A 21115-nucleotide genomic window follows, 5' to 3' on the forward strand; every position below is an offset into this window, starting at 1 on the left:
GGTAAGAGATGGAGTTGCAGGTAGATGGTTGATAGGTATCTGATTCCACCTATCCAGCATCCTTCACCCCGCTCCCATCCACCCATCTCCCCTTTCTACTGGCCTTCTTTGCTCCACTCTCAGTCCTGATGCAGGGTTTCAACCTGAAACATTGAGAATGCTTCCCCCATCCCCAAGATGCTGCTTGACCCACTGAGTTCCTCTATCGGTTGTGTTTTTTTTTGTTATATCTATTCCCCCTTGCATCTTTATCCTTTAATAAACAATCTATTAATTGCAATTTTTAAATTTTCATTTGGATTAACTGAATTTTCAAATGCCATTTTACTTGAAAGGAACAAAGTTGGAAGTGGTTTTAATCAGAAGTTTGAGGGGAGATTCAACTAAAATGAGAAGGTAGGAACAGTTAGAAGTACCACCACCAAAAACAATTGGACTCCTTACTCCATCACCTTCAATGCACATATAGAGGGTTCTGCTTGACCATCATGACGAGGAGGGAATAAGCTTGCTTTATTTGGCTGAAGTGTGAATGGTTGGTTCTCTTTGAATAAAATCCAAAAATGCAGGAAATACTCAGCTGGTACAGCAGAGTCCTTGGAGAGAGAAACGGAGATGATGTTTCAAGTGGATGAATCTTCATCAGAATTCCAATGAAAAGTGATCGGCCTGAAACAGCATCTTAAGTTTGTTTCCTCGCATATACTGCCTTGCCGACTGAGTATTTCCAAGATTTGCTGCTTTTATTTCAGATTTACAAATGCCCTCCTTTTCTCCCCTGGCAGGTTCTCCTTACTGTCCAGAGGATTTTCAAGCAACCTTCACTAACAGTTCAAGGAAGGTGTTGCCAGGACAGTGTTGGACTGACTACCCTATTCATGCCAGGAGATGGCCCAGCCCTTCCAACATCAGCCCAACAAGGGCATTGAGGCAGAGATACTCATTTAGACAGTGGCAAGATGGGCAATGCGATGGTGGAGAGGCATTGGGTCTGGGCAACCCATAAACCACATACACAAGGGGGGCACATTATGTGAAGCTTTGCTTGCTGCTGTCAAAGCTCTGGAAGGCTGTGGCTCTGCTCAGAGCTTTCAGCGAGAAACCTTCACACTTGACGTCCGGCCGGGATGAGCTGCTACGCTGAAACGGGCAGCGAGAGGTGGCCGAGTTGCGTGGCCTGTCTAGCCGCTCACTGATAGAGCAGCTCTTCCTGGCATGAGGGCCTGGGCTGCTGGGCTCAGCCGCTGTGCAACTGTTGGCCCGCTCCAGCCTGCAGAGAACGGACGGGGCTCCTCCTCCTCCTCTGGGAGCCGTGCGGGCTGAGCTGTCGACCTCCTCCTCATTGTCTGAGCTGGGGTGGCTGAGCTCGGCCTCTCGCTCTGGGTGACTGGTGGCACCATCGTCCAGGCCGCTGGAGTGGTCGCCATGAGAGCCGCTGGACAAGGGTGAATGCTCAGCGTGAAGGGGTGCGGTGGAGACGCAGCGGGTGTCGATGGAGTCAGTGATGCTGGTGTACTCTGCTGTCTTCACCGCCACGCCCGGGCAGCCATAGTAACCCCTTGATGGCAAGGCAAAGCTGTGGGACTTCACCATGACGCCGGAGGCCTCGGCACAGGCCGCCGGGCTACATAGATAACGGCTGCTCTTGGAGCGCTCTAGATGCTGGGCTGAGCATACCTCACCTCCCCCCCACTCAGCTGGGGGCCAACCCTCCGGCTGCCCGTCGCTCGGGAACAGCTCATCAGGAGGCCCAGCCTCCTCAGCCCAGCTGGCCGCCGGAGCTGCTTGGCCCCGCAACAAGGCGGCCACCACGTCAGGTGGGTGGAGAGCGGCTGGGACCCTCAGGGAACCCTCGGCCGGCACGTAGATGTCAATGCAGGATGAAAGCTTCTTGCTGTCAGCCGGTTCCGGCTCAGGGTGTGGCCTGGACTCTTTGGGCGCCACTGCCACCATCTGCGAGCTGGTGGCCCTCTGCAGGCTCAGGGACCTCTCCTTGAAGGGGAAGTCAGTCCTGTCCACCCCTGCCCGTTGCTTCGGGCTCACCAGGTAGAAGGAATGGCTCCTCATCCTGGGTGTGATGATGGGCGAGGTGGGAGACACCGACTCCTCGGCTGCCTGCTCGCCACACTCGGGCAGCCGGTAGCCGCAGTGGCCCTCCTGACTGTTGAAGCTGCTCTGGCGCAGAATGCAGGCGGCATCGGTGCAGTCCGAGGAAGTCCTGGATGGTACCTTGTTACCCTCGGCTTTCTCCAGGCCAGCCAACCTCTCCAAGGCCGAAGCCATGCGCGCTGCCAGCTCCTCCAGCTGCCCCAACCTGATGTCCATTGTCTGCAGGGAGGCCTTCATGAAGTGCTCCCGCTCGTTCACCTCCTCCAGCCGCATTGACATGTTGTCCACCCTGTACAGAATCACAGAAGTCCAGTGAATGCCAGACCCAACATGGGTGCATCAAATAAACCACCCTTCTTTACAGTGATGTGGGTATCAACCTTAGGAATCAGATGGCAATCAAGTTAATTTGGCTAAGAATAGGAGGTGAAATTTGTTTCAACCAAGATCATGTCAAATCAACCACCTTTCATCACAGTAAAATCCTCTAAGATCACCAGAGGTCACCAAAGGTAATTTGGCAAAGAATGGGAGGTGAAATTTGGCAGAGATCTTCACTTTTAAGCAAGGATTTGGAAGACCAAATATAGTTTTCATTGACAGAAGGGTTGACATTATAGATTTAAGATTCTTTGTAAATAAACCAGATGGAAAATCACTGTTCAGGTAGATGGTGTTCATTTTGGCCAAATAGGGAACTGATTAGCTTAATCCCACTTCCCATCTGTGGTTCTAAAGTGTTATAGGTTATGGGTCATCCAAGTGTTTCAGTCGGCGAGGGTCTCTACCTCCACCACTGCTTGAGATGATATTTTCTGAACCAATCTTTTTGAGGGGTAATTTGTCCCTATCCACTTTGTAATTAATCAATTTGTATCTGTTTCCCTTATTTACTAACCCTACTACTGAAAGAAATGGTAGCCTTTTCTCTTTACCCACTCTCGGCCTTTGTAATTTTATACACTTCAGTCAATTTTTCTGTGTTCTCTGTAACAGAGAAAGCAACCTCAAATACAGAGTCTCTCGTCATAATCAAATTTTTGCATTTTGCCAAGACCCTTATGAATCTCCTCTGGGGAAGAATATTTTTTACACAGCAAGTTGTTGTGAGAATACGCTTCCACAGATTCAACTGGAGCTTCCAAAAGAGAAATTGGTTAAATAATTGGGGAAAAAAATAGTCAAAGGCAGAATGGAAGAAAGAAAGAAAATGTTGAGAATAATGTGATAGTTCCTTCTCAGAATCAACATGGCTAAAATGGGCTGACAGTCAAAGTTTCTGATAAGGATTGACATTTTGATTGTTCAACTGGGTAAAAGAATATCGGCTTTCATTCTACTCACTCAACACAAATTCCGTGACTGTTGTGTGTGACATGGTGGCTAATTTTCTCGAGTGTCTCCAAGAAAATGACAAGGCAAACACCATTAGCACAAAAGCAATTATAATGCTTTCCACATAAGCAAACTAGGCAAGCATGATTGGATAGACTCTACTCTCAACTCTGAGACTGCCTCCAATATGAACAGAAAACATGTTTTAAATGATGACAACCTACCGCTCAGCAGTGACTCTTATTCTTTCATCATTTGAAGAGTTGAACATGTCGTCCTTTTCTCGAAAATACTCTTCTATGCACTGTTCCTCAAAGTCATGCAGTTTCTTTAGTTCATCTTCAGTTATGCAGAGTTCTAATCAGAAATAAAGGAGAATAAGAATAAAACAAAAGATTTTATTGAAAATGTACATTTGTTTATCCAAGCCTTGTTTTCTTAATTTAAAATACCAGCAATCATCGAACGGAAGCAGGTATGTGACTCCTCTAAAGTTTCGACGAATGAGGAATTCTTGATTGAAACGTACAAGATGCTGAAGAATGTGGTTCTGGAAAGATGCCTTCTCTTGTAGGAAGACGTAGAAATGGTGATTACTGTTTAAAAATAAGGGGGGTGTCTATTTTTAAGATGGGGATGGTTAATTTCTTATGAGAGGTTTTGGAACTCCGTTCCAATGTTATGGTGTGGAAGCAGAATCTGAATATAATTAAAATTGGTTCAATTATTAAAAGCATAGGGGTAAAGGGTTGCAGGAGATAGGTAGGAATGCAGAATTGTGGGTGAAAGGTTACACGAGTTAGGGTGAAATGCAGAATTGAGGTTTAAATCAGATATTTTATGGCAAAGTCAACTGAATCGCCTACTACTGTGTGCATGTAAATAGAGAAGGTGAGAGTTCATGGGACGTTCACTCGGATAACTTATGGGCTGAAAGAGTTGTCCCATGAGGAAAGGTCGGATTGTGCCCAATCGAATTAGAATGAGAAGTGATCTCATTGAAATATCCCAAAGAGGTTTTGATGGTAGAGAAGATTGTAGGTCTGGGGAACAGGGTCAGAATAAGGGATTGCCCATTTAACAGTGAGATGAGGAGGCATTTCTTCTGGGAGAGTTGCACCTTTGGAATTCTCTGCCCCAGACTGCTGCAGAGGGTAGATCATTGAATCTATTCAAGGCTGAGATTTTTGGTCTGCCAAGAGTTAAAGGAATTGAGGAGCAGATGGGAAAATTGAACTGAGTCTGATTCAGAACAACTGTGACTTTATTGAATGGTGGAGCAGGTTCATGGGGAAGAACTGAAGAAAAGAAGAAATGCTGTTCCTTCTTATACTCTCAGGGTTTCAAATGGTACACCCCATAGATCCGATAGAAGTAAGAGCTAGAGTGTGTGAATCCACATCCCCTATCTCAAGTGGCACGGTTGGCGTAGCGGTTAGAGCAATGCCTTTACAGCGCCAGTGACTGGACTAGGGTTCGAATCCTGCACTGTCTGTAAGGACTTTGTACGTTCTCCCCGTGTCTGCATGGGTTTTTTCTGGGGGCTCCGGTTTCCTCCCACCATTCAAAATGTACTGGGGGTGTAGGTTAATGGGGTGTAAATTGGGTGGCACAGACTTGTGGGCCTAAATGGCCTATTACTGTCTAAATTTAAATTTAAAATTTAAACCTTGCTGCACTGGATGCATATATCTGAACATCAATAGACTCTAAATCAGGGGTGTCAAACTCAAATTCACGGAGGGCCAAAATTAAAAACTTGGACTAAGTCTAGGGCCGAACTAAATATTTATTGAAAATTTTCAACAACATCTGCATGTTTTCTCTTCTTTCAACATATGTAATGTTAAACTTTTTCTTATTAAAATAAATGTTTAATAATAGTTTTGGATAAACTCTTTCCAGAAGCATTAACAAATGAGAAATAAAATATTCAATAAATAATATTTCTCTATAGAGGATTTGTCAAATGTTGCTAGTGTGCCGTCGAATAGTAAAATTTGAGGGCTATTGAGAATGTGGGAGAATAACATGATTCCTGAAACAATCAAATGGGTGACTGATTGTGGGCATGAATTATTTGGCAGGGTTATTTGCCATGCCCTTTTTCCATTTGTACAGATATCCTTTGATTTACACACTTTTCAAGTTTTATGCCTAATGAGCTTGTATCCAGGTTCAGGACCATTTTTAACCAGGAATATATTTATCACTGTGACATGAAACTATTGGAAGATCGTTTTATCCTGAGATTAAAGTTCATAATCCTTACTCAGGCCTGTGTGCGGGAGGGCGGGGTTTGCGGGCGATCGGGTTGGACAACGACAATGCGGGGGCATCGGCTCTCGCTGCAGGGCGGCATCTTGGCGGATCAGCGGCCCCGTCACCATGAGTCGCGGGTCGGCCTGCGGCAGGGAGGGGGAGTGGGCTACGGTCCTGGCAAGGTCAGGCCCGAGGCCTCCGGTTCCGGGTTCTGGGAAGCGGCCTTGGCTTCCCCTGTCACCGGCCAGGCCCCAAAACCAGAGTCCACGGTGAGACCCTGCAACGTAAACAGAGGAGGTGGGGGCGATTAGCGGGCTGATGCCAATGCATTTTGGGATTTATAGTATTAGCTGTGCATGCGCTATACTGGTGCGGCGGCCAGCGGGCCACCTCTAATACATTTTTGAAATGATCTTGCGGGCCAAATATAATTATATTGGCCCGCGGGCCAGAGTTTGACATATGTGCTCTAAATGCTGGTAAAACTCAGCAGGTCAAGTAGCACCAACAAGAAGGGAAACAGTTAATATTTCCAGTTGATGATTTGATGAAGGGGTTTTGACCTGGAACATTAACTCTCTTTTCACAGATGCTGCATGACCTAAGTGTTTCCAGCATTTACTCAATTAATATAACTAACTGTTAATTATACCCTGTACCTGCTCAGAACTATAATTGAATAATATCCTTGTTCCTGTGTGTCTGAATGGCTGTTTACTGAGCGTGATTGGTTAAGAATGATGCTCCCTTTGCCTTTCCATCAGGCAAAAGTTGAGGTATATAATGTATTTTTTTTGTATTATTACATGACAATAAAACTAACCTTTTATACCCACTGAACAAATTACTTACTGAGTCCATAATCTTTGTCCTCCTGCTCACGTTCTTGCTTGCGCCAGCGACAGCAAATGTGTTGGCAGACCATGGTCATGTGACTGAAAGTGATTAGCGGTGGAGGCAGGACAGGCCTCTCATGGAAAGCCATGATCACCTGGTACCTCTGAAACTTCCAAACCTGGTTTGATATCGACTTGACTTCAAAAAATGTGTTGCTGTCAAAGAAAGACATGAAACAATGCCTCTATGTTCATCTCACCAAGGAAACCTAGTTAATTTTATTGTATATTTATACATTTTAAAAATGCATAAAATGGGTAAGATAATTCAAGGAACTTGAGGGGAGATAAATAGGAGAATTAGAACATATATTCTCTCTGGTGTTCAGTGATTATTATCTTCATCTGCATATTCCTGGAAAAGTCAGTAGTCTAAAAGTCAAACTTTGTTAGCTTTATATCTACTTATTCAGCCAGATCTTGCGGCCACTGTCCGCATTGGCTTCAGCAGCTGCTCTATGCTGCATTTGTGTGGTGGTCTGGCCCCCGCCCACTGTTCTTATCACAGCTGGGGGCAGTGGGCAATGTGATGATGGGCTACAGGTGGTAAGATCTTTGAGTCCACACTGATGGCCTGACCTGTCAGTTCTCGTTGCCTGAAGGTCTTTACACTGTTAATGCTTCTCTGATAATAAGAGACATATAGAAGCCACTGAAAATGATTTCAGATGTTCACCATCCTTTCTGAAAATAAATTATTCCTGTCATTCATTTGTAAGGTTAAGTTGTCTTGATGACATCTAGAGAAATTAGTTTTTTTATCCACCCTATTATCACATCCATTAGATCTCTCCTTAATCAATGGAGTACAAAGGTGGGTTAAATCATAGAGCAATGATTCTCAACCTTTTTCTTTCCGCTCACATTCCACCTTGAGCAATCCCGATGGCAAAGATGCTCTGTGATTAGTAAGGGGTTGCTTAAGGTGGTATGTGGGTGGAAAGAAAGAAAAAGTTTGAAAGCCACTGTTTTAATCGTACCTAATTGACTCGTTATGTGCACGGTTTCATAACTCAAAGGAAATGGGCCAATGACAATTTTTCTCAAGCAAAATATTTCAGTAACAATTGGGTCTCGAGCAGTGATTCTCAACCTTCCCTTCCCACTCACCTACCACCTAAAGCAATCCCTTACTAATCACAGAGCATCTTTGGCATAGGGATTGCTCAAGGTGGAAGGTGAATGGAAAGAAAAAGGTTGAGAACCACTGTCATAGAGGGAAAAATATCTGGGCACATTGCTTTCACCCTTGGGATTGGAACTCAAATTCATCCTATTGGTCTCACTCCTGTGCTGACTATAACTGCTATTTACTGAGTGCAAGTCCAAACTACAAGAGAGTTTAAAATTATATGAATCTGGATAAATAAAATTACCAACTTTACTCTGTTTTGAGCGAAAGTACAGGAATGGAGCATGAGAGAATTCATTTGAGTACATGAGAGAAACTGCTGCCAGAGCCATGGTTACCAAATGGCATGGATTTGAGGTGACTGGCAAAAGAAAGTGGTGACCTGAGCCGGCTTAGATATAAAGGGCAAGTTGTATCCTTCCTTCACCAGACACTATGATTTGTTTATTTTGCTTGCTATATATTTCAGCCACATGACCTGATTTCTGTTGTGTGTGTGTGTGTGTGTGTGTGTGTGTGTGTGTGTGTGTGTGTGTGTGTGTGTGTGTGTGTGTGTGTGTGTGTGTGTTGTCTTTGATTGCAGTTGAGCTGATGTTATTGGCACTTGCTCTTCATTCAATTGTCAGAGATTGACAGCCAGCATTAAATTCACTCCGCAGCAGCGTGTGTGCTCTGGACTGGACTCCTGAAATTTAGTTTAATAGAGTTTTAGTAGTGGTGCATGTTTTGATATGTTTCTGATGAATGAGGGTGAATTTCTACCCCTTTGACTTTTCAACATTTTGATGCCTCTGTTTAAGAGCATAGATTCTTTGTGACCAATAAACCTCTCCACAAAAACCTGGTTCACTCTCAACCTCCCAGAACTCTTCAACAAAAAGGCCAAATATGGGCTCCATGCACTAAGCATTTAAGTCTATGGAAGTTAACTTCAAGGAATTCGACACCATATAAGAACTATATGCAGACACACAGAACTAAGGTCTCTCGTCTGAATCTGAAGGTTCAGAACTCACTAAGTCTTATTTGATAAATTTAGACAACAGCAGTCTCACAAGTCCGTTTCCCACCCCCCCCCCCCAACTTCTTTCAACTGCGGTCAACTACGTTTTCCACATTCCAAAGACTTGGAGGCCAGAAACCTCAGATGTTATTCCACGGGAGTGCAACACTGCCAGAGGTGTATTTTTTTAAGATGTGGAATTTAGCCCCTGACTTCTCCCTGAAGGAGACAAAAGATTTCAGAGAAGCTGAGCAGCTCCACACAGTATCCAACCTAATACAGTAAAATCCCCATTATCTGGCTACAGTGATTGCGGATGTTGGACATGCAAATTTTCCGGTTGACTGAAACTCACTCTTCTAATGCCTAACTAATATACCATTTAAAAGACAAAAGACATTGCAAAATGTAAGGTGTTTTTTTTTTAATAAGTATTGTTGTCTTTAATTATGTAAAGTTTACTTTAATCAGCTGAGTACACCATAACTTACAAAATTTAAATTCGAACCTCAGTTGCAGGCGCCTGTAACATGCTGTCTTCATAATTAACCCCCTCCCCCAAGTTTACAGATAAAACCTTACTAATATACTTAATATTAATAAAAATAAAGACTCTTACTAGGCAGAGATGGGGAGAAACCTTGGCAGAATTGACCCAGCAGCGAGCTGCATCAGCCGGCTCTTCATCTTGGATACTGCCATTTTATTCAAACACAACTTTATTTAAACAGCTGCTGCAGGGCATGACTAGGTGCTCCGCTGGCTGAATGCTTGCTTCGGAGAACCATTACTTTTACAATTTTAAACTTTTATTTAAAACTATATCTTATTTATTTTTAAATCAATTTATTTCCCCTTTTTTTGGCCAGTTGTTTGAATTTCCAGTTGATTAAGTGCTGGATAATGGGGATTTTACTGTATTTGTTTCTCTCCCTATCACTGAATTAACTGGGTAATATCATTCCCAGAACATACTGTAGGAAAAAAACTCAGCAAATGTAAGGTTGACCACATTTTTCTGGCTGCAAGCCTTTGATTCAAATGCTGTGACTTTCTTGTAAACGCAAATCCATCTTTCTTACAGTATGTGACTTCAACTGGCTTACACTGGCTCCTCTTGGATCATGCAGCCTGTATGTTGGTGGGAGGTGGGAGGTAGGATTCATCTCCCCACTCTGCTGAGTTTCCCATCGTGAGCATCTCCAAATTGTTACTATGCACCTCAAGCCTAACATTTAGCACTTGCTAATATGAAAATGAAACAAAAGAATGGAAAGTTGGCAAATTAATTAACAATGAAGTAGAACTGAGGTGGTATATGTAAGTAATTGTTCTTTTCAATGTCTAATCTAATTTTTTTGCTTTACCATTTTATAGGCCTCATATGGTAGAATACTTACTTGAACACAGCTATGAGGAGGTTCACTAGCAGAATATTTGCAACTAAGAGGTAACAGGCCATTATAGCAGGTATGATCCATGCTCCGGTTATGCAACGAGGTAGGGGTCTACCATCCTCCGACAATCCAGCCCCACATGGAGCTAAAATGAAAAGAAAGGGATACATTGACAAAATTAAGATCATCTTTGTGCTTCACATTTCAATACAGAAAGTGACCTCAGTTGAGGGCAGTGTTGATTGGGGCATAGGTAGAAAGTCCCATTTTGTACACAGCTGGGGCATGCAGAGAATTGCAGGGAAGTAATTCTGAGAGAGATTGGGTGTTAACATTCAGTTAATGATAATTTGTTTAAATTTCTAGTTACAATTGATATTTAAAATATGCAATTAAGTTCTTATAGTAAATGTAATTTCTTTAAGAGTCACAGGGTCATAAACTGCTTTAATGTTGAACTTCATCACTGTCGACATTTGATTTTATTCCGTGTTGTGGTTTGGGAGGTGTAATTTGGCCCAGGTTCCTGCGCTGATTCTTTGAAAGAGCTATCTGGTTAGTCCCACTTCCCCTGCTCTTGCCCCACAGCTCTGATGGATTTTCCTCCCAATTTTGATTAGACTGGGACTTTATTCATTGGAGTGCTGAAGGTTTAGAGGGGGTTTGATAAAGGTATTTAAAATTATGAAGGGAATAGATAGAGTAGATGCGAATAGACTCTTTCCCCGAGGGTAGGGGAGATTGGAACAAAGGGTCATGTTAAGGGTTAGCGGGATATATAGTATAAGAGGATCCTTCTTCACTCAGAGAGTGGTAGCTGAGTGGAATGATCTTCCACAAGAGGTAGTTGCGGCAGGGTCAATTCTGTCATTTAAGAGGAGGTTAGATGAGTACATGGATGTGAGAGGGCTGCAGAGTTATGGGCAAGGGAGCGGGTAGGTGGAACTAGTGGAGTTTCACGTAAATCGGTGTGGACTAGAAGGGCCGATATGGCCTGTTTCCGTACAGTAAATTGTTATATGGTTAATATATATTGAATCAATCTTTGAAAGTTATGATTGAATCTGTTTCCACCACTCCATAGACAGGTCTTTGTTTAGCCTCATCTCATCATCTCAAACCTATGTCCTAAAATGGTCTCTTATTGCTGCAAACTTCACATACATAATATTAGTTCTTCAATTAATTTTTTTTTCTCTAAGGCACAAAGATTCACAAATTTTAAGGGAGGTTACTTTTTTTAAAGAGCCATCTGAAGTAGTATTTCCAATTTAGCATTGTTTAGCTATACCAAACAGGATCTGGAATATTGCTTTAACAAGAGCTGCGGTAAAATAAATAGGTTTCACTTATAAACATTTATTGTGTTTAGAATATAAGAAGTTGTAAAGCCAGGAGGCTTCTTGAGCCTATATTCATTCTTGAAACCCGTGCACTGTTTTAAAAAAAGGTTTTAAAAATAATTTGGGCAATTATAGGCCAATGAGTCTGACATCAGTAATGGGTAATTTTTTGAAAGATGTTCTAAGAGATCGGCTATAGAAGTATTTGGATAGACAAGAACTTATCAGGGATACTCAACCTTTGTGCATGCTGAGTCATGTTTAACCAATCTTGTAGTTTTTCAAGGAGGTTACCAGGAAAGTTGATGAAGGAAAGGCCATGGACTTTAATAAGTCCTTTGACTAGGTCCCACATTGGAGATTAGTCAGGAAGGTTCAGACATTGAGTGTTCATGGTGAGATAGTAAATTGGATGAGACATTGGCTTCATGGGAGAAGCCAGAGAGTGGTAGTGGATAATTGCCTCTCTGACTGGAGGCCTGTAACCAGTGGTGTACCTGAAGGATCAGTGCTGGGTCTATTGTTGCTTGCCAGCTATATCAATGATTATGTGGTTAATTGGATTAGCAAGTTTGCAGATGACACAAAGGGTGGAGGTGTTGTGAACAGTGAGGAAGGTTTTCAAAGCTTGCAAGGAGATCTGGGCCAGCTCAAAAATGGGCTGCAAAATGGCAGTTAGAATTTAATGTAGACACATGTAAGGTGTTGCACTTTGGAAGGACAAATCAAGGTACCAAGGTAAGCGATTGGGCACCAAGGATTGTGGTAGAACAGAGGAATCTGGGAATATGGTATACAGTTCCCTGAAAGTGGCATCCCAGTCAGCAGATAGGGCCATAAAGAGAGCTTTTGGCATAGTGGCCTTCATAAATCAAAATACTGGATATAGGGGTTGGAATGTTATGGTGAAGTTATCCAAGACATTGGTGAGGACAAATTTGGAGTATTTTGTAAATTTTGGTCACCTAACTATAGGAAGGATATCAATAAGGTTGAAAGAGTGCAGAGGAGATTTACAACGATGTTCCAAGATTTGAAGAACCGAGTTAGAGGGAAAGATTAAACAGGTTAGGACTTTAATCCCTAGAGTGTAGAAAAATGATCAGAGGTACACAAATTTATGATGGGTAGAGTAAATGCAAGCAGGCTTTTTCCATTGAGGTTAGGAGAGATTTAAAAAAAAAATCAGAGGACATGGGTTAAGGGTGAAAGGGAAAAAGTTTAAAGGGATTTTTGGGGAGGGAACATCTTCATGAAGAGAGTGGTGGGAGTTTGGAACGATTCTGCCAGCATTTTGACATTTAAGGAATATTTAAACAGATACATGGATTGCAGGAGTATAAAGGTATGTGGTCCATGTGCAGATCAGTTGGACTAGGCAGAATAATATTTCAGTACAGTCTAGAAGGGCTGAATGGCTTGTTTCTGTCTGTAGTGTTCTATGGTTCAAAAACATTTGGGCAAATATATGGATAGGAAAGGTTTAGAAGGATGTGGATTAAATGTGGGCAAATTGGACTAGCCCAGAATGCCAACTTGGTTGGCATGGGCAAGTTGGGTTGAAGAGCCTGTTCAGTACTATCGAACACTGATATTATGACTTTACAGACAATGAAGTGATTTTTAATTGTTAGAAGAAACAGTGGCACAACATATGGACAGTAACCCACGCCTCACTCACGGTCAATTTGGTCAGCAAACACTTCTCCGTAGATCATCCAATATGGCATGTAGAAAATGTTTCTTGCTAACCTCCAGGATGGATCTTCATTGGGGTGAAGAATTGCTTGACGTGCCACACCAAAACTCATTAAAATAACAAGCATGATGATCACAAAGTACATCATGTCGATCATCTACACAGATCAGTGTGAGAAGAGATCCAGGATTAGTGACTAAGGTAGAGAGGAGGCACTCATTAAATTGTGTGATCTATATCTTCACTCATACACACCCCTTGGTTCCTTGATCATTTTTCTACTCCCCTTTGCAAGAATGTGGTTCCTGACATCTCCCTCAAATTTAGAATTATGCCCCCTTGTTCTCAATTCCCCCATCCGAGGAAACCGTTCCTCTCTGTCTGCTTTATCAATCTCAATCACACCTTAATCATCCAACCCAGCCTAATTTTTAAGCCTTTTAGTTCTGGTATAATGCAGAATAATTTTCTGGTGGGAGCCAATTTAAGGTACATTTTTCCCCAGCACTCTATCCTACCACAGGTAACCTACTGCCCAAGAAATTATATTCTGCACTTGCCCATATGACTATGAGGTTTCCGATGATGATTCCCTTAAAGGAGAACCTAATAGAACAAGAGGGCAGGAAGCATGGAATTGAATGGAAGGAGAAAGGAGAGAGCACATTACAAAGGATGTAAAAAAGTAATTGGAAGCATTAAAGGAGGTGCATCTTGAATAGCTTGGTCCCTCCTTTGAACATCAGACCAAAGATAATTTTATGGAATGGGATTCCCAGAAACATGTCCAGGATTTCCAAAACCTTTTTATATGTATGACAATGTTGTTGGGCTTTGAGATGCATCCTCGTTGGCAAGGTTTTGTGGAATCATTGAGGCAAAGTAAAATCCTGGCTATTTCCCATACATTAATTCTTTTAACTCCATTGTACCCTATAAAAAATAAATGGGATTCAATCATTGAATTTACAATAATGCAAAGTTAATGTAAATACAGCACGAAAATATTTTAAAATAAAATACGTTTGTGAAAATACTTTCTGCAACAGAAATAGGCCATCAATTCTTTCCAACCTTGTGGTTGAATGCTGTACCATTTACCTTATGCTGCTCCATTTCCATTGATTCTTTTAACTCAGATTTATTGATCTTAATTGTGAATTTTTCATGGATACCCATTCCCAGTAACTTCTTGGGGGTAAGAATTTCAGATTTCTAATTCCTGTTTTTGTAAGGAAGTATTTCTGATCGCCTGGTTCTTTCTTTAAGTTGGCTAGGTTCTTACCTACTTCATCAAATCTTTATCCAACTTAAACACAGTAATTTGAAGGTCACTGTTATTGCAGTGGGCAGAGTAAAGGTGCTCAGTGAAAGGCAATACAAGCCTAGCTTTTTTAACTCGTGCTTGTAATTTAACCGTTTTACTTCCATTATCATTTTCACATTTAATCCTGTATTCATCTATCCTATGAGAAACATGATTATTCAAACTTGTCCACTGAGTAACATAATATTGCAATGCTTTGATTCATCTACTTATAAGCAATGTAAGATCAGAGGTTTTCAAAATGTTGTGCATACTCCTGACCACTAGAGGGAGTTGGAGATGAATGCTGCACCTTGGGTTAGATACAAAAAACTGACTGCACCATGAGGTCATGAGTTGTTAATAAAATATTGTTTATATAAAAGAACCCAAGTTTCTTTATTACTTAAAAGAAACATCACATGGTACCAGGAGTGTGTATCTGTTAGCATCAGCAGGAAACATGGAGAGTATGAAGACTCCTGATGCTGTGAATTGGATTGGGAACGTCGACCATGAGTGGTAATTGTTCAATCAACGACTCACGCTGTATCTGCAAGCCATTGGACTCGACAGCAAACCAGATGCACAGAAAATTGCATTGCTACTTACCGTGCTGGGACTTCAAGCACATGAGGTTTTCAACAATTTGTTTTTGCTGAGGCAGGTGACCAGGGCAAATTCGACAAGGTTATCGAAAAGTTTGATGAATGCTGCTTACCAAAGAAAAATGAAACGTTCGAGAGGTATGTGTTTCATACGTGCACGCAACTGCAGGCAGAGAGCTTCGATACTTTCTTAGTGGACTTGAAACTAAAAGCAAGAACATGCAATTTTGGATCGCTGCAAGATTCAATGATCCATGATCAAATTGTGTTCGGAATTATTGATTAAAAAAAGTGAGAGAGAGGTTGCTATAAGAGACAGAGCTTACCTTAGATGGAGTTGTGAAGATGTGCCACGCCAGTGAATTAGCTCTGCAACACGCAAAAAGTTTGGTGAGAGTGCAAAAGCCGATGAAAATGAAGACAGCCTAGCCACAGTGTCTGGACGCACACATAAACAGAAAATGAGACATAGGAAAGAACAAAAAAATGGAGAGGCATTTAATTGTAAATGATGTAGTACTCAATATGCACCAAAACAGTGCCCAGTCTATGGAAAAAAATATGTAGTAAGTGCAAAGGGCAGAATCACTATGCAATGCCTTTCCAAAGGGAAACAAAACAGAAGTAAAAGTGTGCACACTATAGAAGAAACTGCCCTCAGTGATGCTTTCTTCATGGGCATGGTAGTGCAGGAAGATTTCAAACCTACAGGCACTGAACAGCCAAGCATGAACAGAACAAGAGCAGGACAAGTGGACTGTCATTGCATGGAAATGGAGCAGATATTCCTTTCAAGCTGTACAGAGGGGCAAAGGCCAATTTGATCTGTGAGTGCGACATCAGGACTATGAAGTAAAAGTCAAACATCCATTCAAATTCTGTTCAGCTTAAGGCATACAATGGACAGAGCATGGACACGAAAGATCTATGTCAACTAAAGGTGAAAGTTAAAGAGCACCACCTCATGTTCACAGCAGTCCCAGATGGACAGGAATTACTGCTTAGTGATAAAGCATGAGAAAACATAAGGCTAGTCAAGAAGGTGTATCGTATTAACAGCACCAATACACAGAACAGTGAAGAGGAAATACTGGATCAATTTCCAGACATCTTCAAGGAGTTTGGTGTTCTACCATTGACCTATAATATACAGTTAAAGGAGGCCACACAGGCAGTAGTGCATACCCCAAGCTGGGTTCCAGTGCCACTAAAAGACAAGCTCAAGCAGGAACTCAAGCAAATGTACTAGGGGTCTTAAAGAAAGGGGAGGAGCCCCTTAATTGGTGTGTGTCAAAAAGAAGAACGGTGACCTATGCATGTCGATGGACACAAAAGACTTGAATGCAATATAAAAAGAGATCATTATCAGATTCGATCCAGGGACAAACTTACAAATGAGATGGCCAGTGCAAAGTTTTTCACTAAATTGGGTGCATCCCAGGGCTTCTGGCAAATAAAATTCTAAGAAGATAGCACAAAATCCTGTACATTTAATGCACAAGGCCCTTTTATAGAGTGAAAAAATCCAACCATAAAGGTGGAGATTCTCTGCGCTTACGTCGCAGAACTTACCATCATAAATGCTCTGTGAGTGGCTCCAAGGTGCTGACTCCAATCCCTCTTCAACCTAGAGTCAGCGGTGGAGCGAAGCATCATAAATGTACTGCTGCTGTAAGCGGCTGGCTAGGGAGGGCTGATGACGTCACGATGACACTGTCAGCCCAGAATGCAGGAGGCATCAACAGGGCTCCCTCGTGATTGTTGCTGGGCTTAGGACTCCTTCCTGCCACCTGGAAATGTCCTCTTCTTATTTCTCCCTTCGCTCCTTCACCAAAGCAGTTGAGATGAGTAGCAGGAGGGCAGTGAGGAGCCAGAGCGAGTGGAGTCCCAGTAGGAGCAAGGAGAGTCGGACCCTGCTGAGCTGCCAGGGGCAGAGGGCAAAGGAACACAAGTGCTGAGCTTCATGACCCAGGAGGAAGGAGGACAGATGCTGAGGAGTGGAGATGGAGAAGCAGGTCTAGGGAGTCCCATGGATGCAAGAGGGGAGTGTAAGAGGGGAGTGTTGGGCAGAAGAGCTGGAAGAATGATCAATGGCCATCTTTTTACCCATAATCCCCCATTGCAACTGGAACTGCTCTGAGTTTCCCAGAGTTGGGATTATTGGTAATGACGACCGCTATTGCTCGGTGCGACAGGTGACACTACAACACCACGTGCCCACCTCCACCTAATCTTGAGGATGCTACAAGTCACCACTCTTAATAAAAGTGGCGCAAGAGCATCCTTTTAGGGCTACTCCATAAAAAGATAAGTTCAAATTTTTCTCTGAGGTTGGACCTGACCTCGAGGTGGAGGGCCAACATAAAAACACTTACTGTTTGGCCGATACTCCTGTCTGAGGATGCCTTTTGGAATTTCCTCAGCTCCAGAAGTGTTCCACAGGACAATGGAGCACATCATAGAAGACGTAAATGTGGTTCGTGTGTAGATGGATGACATAATCCTATGGGGATCCACACAGGAACAACACAATGAGAGACTCATCAAAGTGCTACAATCATCATCCATCATCATGGCCCATCCCTTTGTGAGCGAAGATGAACACCGTGCCTTGTAGCTCTTCTGCCCTCACAGAACTTTTTGTAGTAGTTGGCACATTGTGATGTGCCACTGTGAATCACTGAACACCATGCAGTGTGATTTTTTTTGTGTGGTCCTCCCAGTCAGTATAGTTGACATGGAATGACTGGAGATCATGCTTGATTACGTTTTTGTAGCGAAGACGTGGGTGGCCAACAGGGCCATAGAGGATATCTTTGGGCAATCAGTCGTCCTTCATACTGACAATGTGGCCAGCCCACCTCAGGCAGTGAGTGCGGATGATTGAGTAGAGGTCCATACTTTCAGTCTTCTCCAGGACTTGAATGTTTGTGACTCTGTCGCGCCATGAGTAGCCTAGAATGGATCTGAGGCAGTGGAAATAGAATGCGTTAAGGTGGTGTTCTTGCTTTCTGTATGTGACCCAGGATTCACAGCAATAGAGAAGAGTTTTCAGCACACAGGCCTTGTAGACTCAGATCTTCAGCTTAGTGGAGAGGTGGCAGTTATCCCACACACGGGCATGGGGGCATCTGAAGCTAGTGGATGCTTTTCCCAGGCGTGTGTCCAGTTCTGCGTCAAGTGAATTCATTGTTGCCATAATGGAACCCAAGCAGCAGAATTTCTCTATGTTGGTGAGCACTGACCCATTGATGGTAATTGATGGAGTGTTGTGGGTTTGTTGGCTACAATGCATCCAGAAGAACAGGGGAAAATGTTAGTTTGGTGTGAAGGAAATCACCTTTCTGGGAGATGAGCTGTCGGAGGCAGGTATGGAACTAGCGAAGAGCAAGGTGAAAGCAATTCTAGAGATGCCCAGACCCACTGACAAAAAAAGAGCATATTGAGAATGCTCGGAATGATCAATTTCATTAGTAAATTCATTCAAAATCAGTCTTCCCAAACAATGTACCTGAGGAAGTTGTAACATGACAAATATGAATTCAAGTGGACGGCCAGCCACAAGTAAGAATGAGGATGACTGAAGATCATTCTAACTATAGAGCTAGTGTTTTTGACATTCTCTGATGGGCAAAAATATCTAGTCAAGTCACCTTTATTTATTGTTTATACCATGTGCACACTGTAAAGATGAGATGGTGTTTCTCCAGGACCACAGAGCATATTTACATAAATATAATTTAGAATAGAAGTTAAACACATTGAAATATTAAAATATTAAGATGCATATAGTAATGGTCCACAGTATACATATGTTCTGGGAATTCAGGAGCCTGATGGCTTGGGGGAAAAAACTGTTTCCCAATCTGGACCTAATGATCTGAGTGCTGCAGTACCTCCTCCCAGATGGCAGAAGGGAGAACAGTTTACATGAGGAGTGTGTGGAGCCCTTCACAATGTTTAATGCATCAAGTGTTGTAGATGTCCTTCACGGTGGGAAGAGAGCCCCCAATGATCTTTTCCATTGATTTCACTATCCTCTGCAGGGTCTTGTGATCCAAGGAGGTGCAGCTTCCAAACCAGGCAGTGGTGCAGTTGCACAGGATGCTCTCAATACATCCTCTGTAGAATGTAGTGAGGCTGGAGGGTGGGAGATGAACTTTCCTCAGCCTTCACAGGAAGTAGATGCACTGCTGGACTTTCTTGGCTATGGATCTGGTGTTAAGGGACTAGATGAGATTGTCCACCAAGTGCACACCAAGGAATTAGATACTCTTGACCACCTCAATGGTGGAGCCATCAATGGTCAGCGGAGTGTGGTTGCCTCAGGGCCCTCCAGAAATCGACAACCATCTCTTTTGTTTTTTTAATGTTCAGATACAGGTTGTTGGCCATGCACAAGCCCATTAGTGACTGCACCTCATCTCTGTACGCTGACTCATCATTCTTACTGATCAGGCCCACCATGGTCATATTGTCAGCGAACTCGATGATGTGGTTCAAGCTGTATTTAGCTGCACAGTCATGGATCAGCAGAATGAACAGCAGTGGACTAAGCATGCAGCCCTGGTGGGGGGAGGGGTGGGAGGGCACCATGCTCAGTGTGATGGTCTTGGAAGTGCTGTTACTGATCCGGACTGCGTGAGGTCTCCCCAACAGGAAGTCAAGGGAGGTGTTTAGACCCAGCATGCTCCATTTCCTTATCAGGTACGGTGGTATGATTGAGTTGAATGCCGAGCTGAAGTCAATAAACAGCATTCATACACGTCCTTATTTTCCTGGTGAGTGAGGGATAGATGGAAGGCGGTGGCATTGGCATCGTCTGTAGAGTGGTTGGATCTGTATGTGAACTGCAGGGGGTCTAGTGACAGGAGCAGCAGGAGCGAGCATCTCGAAGCACTTCATGACGATGGATGTGAGTGCATTGAGGTAGGCTATGGATGACCTCTTTGACACGGGGACAATGGTGGCGGCTCTGAAGCACATTGGGACTGTGGTTGTTCTCAGGGAGATGTTAAAGATGTTGGTGAGAACATCTGCTAACTGAGCCACACATCCCCTGAGCACTTTGCCGGGAATGTTACCCGGTCTAGCAGCTTTTTGTGGGTTGACCTTGCCCAGCTCTTCCTTCACATCGGCCACTGCAAGACACAGCACCTGATCATTTGGAGAGAGGTGGTCTTCTTTGCCGCCACGTTGTGTTTCACCTCAAAACGCGCATAGAAGTTGTTCAGTGCATCTGGGAGGGAGGCGTCACCAGCACAGGCAAGATGGTGCAGTCTTGTGGTTGGTGATATCTTGGATGCCCTTGCACATGCGTCGTGTGTTCTTGCTATCCAGGAAGTGACTGTGAATGCACTTGACATCCTTTGCTTTGCTTCCCTGATGGCCTAGACAGCTTGGCTCTTGCAATAACTAGGACTACCTTGTTATCCATTCTGAAGGCAGCGTCTTTGTACCTGAGCAGCATGCATACATCTGCTGCCATCCATGGCTTCTATTTGGAGTGAGTTATTATTGTCTTGGGCACAGTAACATAATCAGAACACTTACTGATGTAGCTTGTCACTGATGCCCTATACTCCTTCAGATTGATGCAGTCGCCACCAGTTGCTGCTTCCTTGAACACGTTCCAGTCAATGCGCTCAAAGCCGCCTTGGAGTGCATAAATGGCCACTGCTGGCCAGGTCTGTATGCTGGGATTAGCATTACAGAGGTGTGGTCTGAGTATCTGAAGTGGGGGTGGGGCTCTGCCTAATATGCATTGGAAATGTTCGTAAACACAAGTTCCAATGTGTTCGCCCCTCTTGTAGCAAAGTCCACATACTTTTTTTTAATTATTTTTCACACTGTGAACCATATCAATCAAAATAGATACAAACATTTCCCTCTTAAATATACACAGTGGCATTTTTCCCCCTTTTTTCCCCCTAGCTTCCCACCCCCCTCCAAACCCATTAAACGTTCAACATATACAATACAATAAAACCATTAAACAATGTCATCACACAATGAAAATAAACAA

The 21115-nt window shown here is 43.2% G+C and overlaps 1 protein-coding gene across 1 annotated transcript in view; it reads right to left on the bottom strand.

The window, feature by feature from the left end:
• Positions 1–260: 260 nt before the first annotated feature.
• trpm3 (transient receptor potential cation channel, subfamily M, member 3) overlaps positions 261–21115 on the bottom strand; it is a 164692-nt gene continuing 143837 nt past the window's right edge. Inside the window, exons 22-26 of the mRNA XM_069916634.1 lie at positions 13159–13333; positions 10138–10279; positions 6559–6758; positions 3669–3801; positions 261–2398 (exon numbers count right to left, since the gene is read on the bottom strand). Coding sequence (XP_069772735.1) covers positions 1030–2398; positions 3669–3801; positions 6559–6758; positions 10138–10279; positions 13159–13333 — 2019 coding nt within the window. The 3' untranslated portion in view covers positions 261–1029. The remainder of the gene's footprint in view (positions 2399–3668; positions 3802–6558; positions 6759–10137; positions 10280–13158; positions 13334–21115) is intronic.

This window comes from Narcine bancroftii, chromosome 1 (assembly GCF_036971445.1).
Source record: "Narcine bancroftii isolate sNarBan1 chromosome 1, sNarBan1.hap1, whole genome shotgun sequence".
NCBI lineage: Eukaryota > Metazoa > Chordata > Chondrichthyes > Torpediniformes > Narcinidae > Narcine > Narcine bancroftii.